The sequence below is a fragment of the Rutidosis leptorrhynchoides genome, chromosome 2 (assembly GCF_046630445.1).
Source record: "Rutidosis leptorrhynchoides isolate AG116_Rl617_1_P2 chromosome 2, CSIRO_AGI_Rlap_v1, whole genome shotgun sequence".
NCBI lineage: Eukaryota > Viridiplantae > Streptophyta > Magnoliopsida > Asterales > Asteraceae > Rutidosis > Rutidosis leptorrhynchoides.
In genome coordinates this window covers 80,910,957-80,917,757 of record NC_092334.1, presented here as the reverse complement: position 1 = coordinate 80,917,757, position 6,801 = coordinate 80,910,957, and the positions used below count along the sequence as shown (strand labels likewise).

Here is a 6,801-nt window from a genome sequence, read left to right as displayed (position 1 = left end):
GACAAGATTTGAGTCCATGCTTGTATGATATTATGTAAAAACTGCATTCAAGAAACTTATTTTTTATGTAATATATTCTTATTATAAACCATTATGTAATGGTCGCGTGTAAACGGTATATTTTAGATTATCATTATTTGATAATCTACGTAATACTTTTTAAAACCTTTATCGATAAAATAAAGGTTATGGTTGTTTTAAAAATGAATGCAGTCTTTGAAAAACGTCTCATATAGAGGTCAAAACCTCGCGACGAAATCAATTAATATGGAACGTTTATAATCAATATGAACGAGACATTTCAAAGATAACGTGTATTTGACTAAAACATGTTTGGGAATGATTAAAGTACTTGGTTGTTGTAATTTGTGCGAATAAACATTTTTGAAACTGCAGCTCGGGTTTGTGTGCTACTGCGTGCCACGCAGGTCTTGGTGCGCCGCGCAGTATAACAGAGTCTGGCATCAGTGTTTGGTAAAGCTTCAGGATTGAAATTCCCTTGTGGTGCGCGTGCGCAGCCTTATGGTGCGTCGCGCAAATGCACTGTTTTTAAAAAAATGTCTCGATTTGCATAAACGAGTTTGAGTCGTTTCATAAACTATAATTTGGAGTTGATTAAAAAGAAAATAAAAATAAATAAACTAGAAATAGTATAAATAATTAAAAAATAAATTGAACCAATCATATTAATCATATTCATGCAACGTACGTTGTTTAGTCCGTGACTTTCCAACGGACTCCAAAAAATGGGGGACACGCACCATAACATGAATGAGTGAAGGCGTTGGAATTGTCATGTCGTCAACCCACGACGTTGGAACAATAGGGTAACAAAATGCCTAACCTAAGACATATCATTTTCAACCATGAAACATACTTGTTAATGAACCCACCTCTTTTTTTTAGTATTAAAAATTAGTTATTACTATTATTATTATATTATATATATATTTCCAATTATTATCGTATATTATTGTCATTTAAACATAATAATATAAAACATAATAATGTTATATTATTATCATCTAAATATAATAATATATATTATTATATATTTATTATTATTATTTTCGTATATTATTATATATTTATTATATATTTATTTATTACTAAACATAATTTAATTATATAAAATCACTCATCATCTTCGCCTATCTTCAGTATCTTCGTCATCCTTCTTCTTTGTCCGAGATAATGTTTGAAGGTCCCGCTTCATTAGTTGGAACGTTGGAAGTGTGGAATCTCGTATTCGGCGTCAATTCTAATACGTTCTTCAACCCTTTCAAGAATGTTTAAACTTCACGGACGACGAGCCGGCGTGTACTCTTCCTCTAAAAAAGTGACATTTTTTTCGGTTACTTTCGTGCATGACTGACGCCCCTATTCTGTCAAAAATGACGCTATGTTAAAAGTATCAGTGGTTGTCAAATTTGACCAAATGTGATGCTACCTCATATGACGGAGAAAACTCACACCACTATATATGGTCTAACTCCAAATCAAAAACAGAACCTGAACCCCGTTAGAGCTAGGTTTTGACTCCATACACTATTAATTTAATGTTTCCCAATTTCGGCTGGATTTTTTCTTGAAAGTTTGATACATACTTATCAATACTTTATTGGTTGTAGTACGTGCGAATAAATAAGCAAGAAATTTAAAAGTTGTATAATTACACATATAACTTAATTAAAAAATATTACTAGTATAAAGGTATTGTATATAGTGCCAATTAAAGGATGGGAATAACACAATTTGATGAGAAAATAAAGCCTAATTGTCTTAAAGCACTTTCAAATGGACCCATGTCTTGTCTTCTCAATACCTCCTCTTCCTCCATGATTTGATTTAGCAAATTTCCATTTTTATTAATTTCTCATCTCTCTTCAATTATATATCATCTTTAAATATCTTTCTCTGTTCTCTCTAAACAAATTTTCTTACATATAAAAACTCATCATCACTTACTAAAATCTAATGTCTAGTGATCAACAAAACAAGGGTAGATCAGAAATAGGTGAAGGATCATCAAGAGGTGGTGGTGGTAGTAGTAGTGGTGGCGATGGCGGTGGTGGCGTACTTGTACCTTCTGATACACAACCACCACCGCCACCACAACTAAGTCGATACGAGTCACAAAAACGGCGCGATTGGAATACTTTTGGGCAATACTTAAAGAACCAAAGACCACCAGTTGCTTTGTCTCATTGCAACTATAGTCATGTACTAGATTTCCTTAGGTACCTTGACCAATTTGGAAAAACTAAGGTTCATTTACAAGGTTGTGTGTATTTCGGTCATCCGGATCCAGCTGGACCTTGTACTTGTCCACTTAGGCAAGCTTGGGGCAGCCTTGACGCCCTTATTGGACGACTTCGGGCAGCTTACGAAGAAAACGGTGGGTTACCAGAAATGAACCCGTTTGCTAGTGGCGCGATTAGGGTTTACTTGAGAGAAATTCGCGATTCACAAGCAAAAGCTAGAGGGATTCCTTACAAGAAGAAAAAGAAGAAGAAAAATACCCCGATTCTAAAAACGAATGAAGAATCATCGAGTTTTCGCATGCAACAATGATCATGATCTATATATGCTTCTTCTTCAAGAAATTGGTAATTGATCTATTAATTAATCACTTGATGTGCTAGCTATATTTTTTTTCTTCATAAATTGAATTGATCATGTATATATACTTGCATACATCACAAACCCTAAAATTTATAATCCAAAAAGTAAGTATTGTTGGGGGAAAAGGTAAAAGCCCTAGCAGACTGCATATGATTCTAGAAACCCTAGTTTGCATGGAGAACACTTTAGTAATCAGCTAGTATTCTCTATCTGCATTTACAGGTTTCCTATCTAATAAGAACAAATTCGGAACATAATTAATTTTAATTTAATTAATTGCGTGGATATTTTAATATTATATATTTTATGTGAAAAAAATTCTCCTTTATTAAGTACTATTTAGAAATTGCTAATCTTGTCTCTTTTGGGATTCTGCACTATATAGAGTGCCATCAGGATTTACCTGAAATATAATTAACACAATTAATATGAGTGTATGTTAACTAATAAAATGAATCATTACTACTATAGCATAACATACTATACTCCCATTAACAGTCACACAGTAGTCTGTGTGTGTGTGTCTTGTTTGTTTGTTTGATTATGCAACATAGTATATAGTATAAACAGATTAATTATTACCTGTAATTTCTCTATCATTAGATTGATAATTTGAGAGCCATCTACTATCTACTATACAATTAAATGTAAATTTATAAGGCTCAAGTAATACAGTATTATGTATGTAATATTACCATTAATTACTTCATGATTGTATATATGCCCATATCTAGAAGAAATACATTGCTTGTATATATAAAACATGCTAGTGACTGCAGCATGTTCGTTTTTTATCATAACTATAGTAAGATCTTGATAAACAATAATGGTCCCAAAATTGTTTTAACAATAGCCACGAAAGAAACGGAAAACTTGTAGTGAAATTAAGTATGGTTTACCAATTCAATGCATAGATATGGTTAATGAGTTAATTTACCAAATAAAGTTCAAGCTTTGATACTAATATGTCATCAATTTAACGGCTTTTAATCTTTACATGGGACTAACTTACAAATTATTAAAGAGAGTAAGTTTAATCAATTCGGATTTCGTTGCATGCTAAATCGATGTTGAAAGAGACAATAATGCAATTTAATCATCTATCACACATCTAGCTACCTCTTAAGAAAGCGTTAGTTACTTCCTTAAGCATACGATAATAAGATCGTATAGCATGTATGCAAACTCGTAACTCTCAATCTGACACGGGTGAGAGACTTTCGGTACAAGACTTGTGAATCGATTAGTCGACTAATCTAAGGTCGATCAATATATATGATGGGGTATACGGCGCCATGCTGCATGATCAACATCCGAGCTACAACAGTAGCTCTAATTAATACCACTTGATGGGATTGAGCTATTTCTTAGCCTGGTTAGAATATGTCTAACACATAAGCTTACGTACTATGGTACATTCTTATACTCTAAAATTAATTGGTGATAAAGTGTATAACTCGTAAGCTTATATGCAGATCGAATTTTTAATTTCAATTTCCATTGTGAGACATGGGTTCCACCCAACACATATCCCAAATTTGTAAATCTTGAAACCGTTCGTGTCAATTATTTGAGTCCATGTGAATTGTGTACATGCACATATATCAGAAGATTTTGATTTTTACCTTTTTGTTTTTTAATTAAATAACAATAACAATTATTTTATTTATATTCAGGTGGACATGGCATACAAGATTAATTTCTGTTGATGGACTGGATATATATACAGTTGCTGGAACTCCATTGATGCAGATTGCCTAATTCAATCTCTAGCTAAGTACAGCTCTGTTTAATTGGTTATGGTGATAAATATATATCATTAATAAGAGCACAATTTGTTATTTATATGTTTGAATTCTATATCTATATATGTACTTCATTCTTGTTCATTTTGAAGATATATAGTAGTTCTTGAACCAAACTTATTCATGAATATGTTAAAATCAAGAATATGAAACAGTCCGCTGGGCGTTTTTATGAAGGGACCGTGGAGCACCCGCCCCCAGTCGATTTTGAAATTTTATTGGAAAAATTGTGGATTTTTCGACTTTGTCTCGGCGGATTTTTTTTTCCTCAAAACCTATATAGTTCGAGGCAAAACCTTCAAATATTTCCGAATTTTGTCCAAAACCTTAAAATTTTGCAAAATAACCTCCAAATCTTCCATAAAAAACCCCGTTTTTGCCCCAAAACCTCCATTTTTTACCAAAAAAAGTGTTACGGTTAAAAAAAAATTTCGCCTCAGGTGAAAAAAAAATCCTATTTCCGCCACTGGACATGTTCTTATTAAAAAAAACTAAGTTTATCGCTTATCGCTACTAGAAATATGAGAACACGACATTTTTTCGAGCTCAAATATTTCACTTTCTTGACTTTTGTCAAGCTTTTCTTTTGCGACGATGATCGTCGCAACTAATTTTATGTTTCAATGTTCTATTTTATTTTGGTATTCATTAGTCAGACATATAACTTTTTACGGTTGAGTGCTAAAAAATCTCAGTTGATTCTAGGCTCGTATTCTTGAAAAGATAGGTGCAGGTTCAAATCATGTGGGGAGTTTTCTCCAAGGTTGTGCCTCCGGTATACTTCACAGTGTGCGGGCCAAACAGTTAACCAAAAGCATTCCGAAAACGCTATGCGTGATTGATGTGAGGAGTTTCTTCCTAACGGGTTTGTGGGTGAAAATGAGAGGCTTCGATGTCAAAATTACCGTTCTAGCAAAAAAAAATTAAGATAAGAATAACTACAAATATAGACTCTAATCAATAAGATATATCGATTCGATCTATATAATTGAATTGATGTGCATATATATAATGATGTGATAATTAGGCCCACTTATAGTACAAGTAACATTGGATTCCTCCTGAATTCGTTCATTAATGGATACCCAAGAGGACACAATTTCCTATCTATATATCCTAACTGCTTGCCATAATTTCATTCATTATGTACTTATTTATTTGCCCAAATTGCGAATGTGATAATACATAAAAACTTACAGTTCTAGATTTATAATTTGCAAGTAAACATAAAAGAAGTTTGCATGCATTATTTCAACAAACATGAACAATTGAAAAATATCCGGTCACTAAATTAATACAAATTGGCGGTGGACGCAAATTCTGTTTAATAGTCGGTTAAAGGTCGAAATCATGATTAAAAAAAAAACATGTATCAACTACATGCAAGTCTATGTATTTACTATTGTATAATACGATATATATGCACATACGGTTACATGGTCATTGTAAGTGTAGTACGCAATCCATTTGCACATGAGTATGACAGGCCGTTAGTGTCATTTTGTGATAGATCAACTAGCTTAACGATATATCGAATATGTTAATTTATAAGTTCTGGTAATAGTGTTTGAATTGAGAAATGTTCTATTATATTAATCTTGGGTAATCTTGTTCTACATAGGAAGTTAAAATGAAACTAATATATGCATATAAACACTTGAAAATCTCTTTCTATCACTATCTCTTTCTATCACTAAGGTTATAAGGTCATTATCAAAAACGTCACATTTTTTTACACTTTTATTATTTTTGACGCTTTCAAATGTGAATAATTTGACATCTATAAATGTCGCAAAGTTTTTACACTTAAAAGCATAATAAAGGAAAACCCAGTAATACTTAAAAGTGTCAAAAAGTTAATAGCACTTAAAAATTTTGACACCATATTTATTGACACTTCAATTTTCTTGCACTATATTTTTCACAGTTTCAATTTTGTGACACTTATAGTTGTAGAAAACATGTCAAGTTATTCATTTGTTTGTGTAAAAATAATTGAAGTGTCGATCAAAAGATGAATTTGTATTAAGTACTAGGGAACTTGTTTTAACGACCCGTTCATATCGATTATAAACTATTCATCTCAATTGATTTCATTGCGAGGTATTGACCTCTATATAATACGTTTTATAAATATTGCATTCGTTGAAAGACAACTCTTTTCAAAATATAACCTTTCGATACAAATGATATATGATTCTCCTAATATGAATGACTAATCTTTTATAACAGTCTTTTTGAACTCAATGACTTGAATGCAACGTCTTTTGAAATATGCCATGAATGACTCCAAGTAATATTTTTAAAATGAGCAAATGCACAGCGGAAGATTTCTTTCATACTGAGAATGAACATGCTTAAAAGTGTCAAC

At 32.0% G+C, this 6,801-nt stretch overlaps 1 protein-coding gene across 1 annotated transcript; it reads left to right on the top strand.

The window, feature by feature from the left end:
• Positions 1–1,874: 1,874 nt before the first annotated feature.
• On the top strand, positions 1,875–4,482 carry LOC139891084 (protein LIGHT-DEPENDENT SHORT HYPOCOTYLS 10-like). Its single transcript, XM_071874011.1, has 2 exons — positions 1,875–2,609; positions 4,302–4,482. The coding sequence occupies exon 1, from the start codon at positions 1,978–1,980 to the stop codon at positions 2,572–2,574; it is 597 nt and encodes a 198-aa protein (XP_071730112.1). The 5' UTR covers positions 1,875–1,977; the 3' UTR covers positions 2,575–2,609; positions 4,302–4,482.
• Positions 4,483–6,801: the final 2,319 nt, after the last annotated feature.

Bases quoted from the DNA above. Each gene is read 5' to 3' on its own strand.
- LOC139891084 (XM_071874011.1), top strand. From the start codon at position 1,978: ATGTCTAGTGATCAACAAAACAAGGGTAGATCAGAAATAGGTGAAGGA.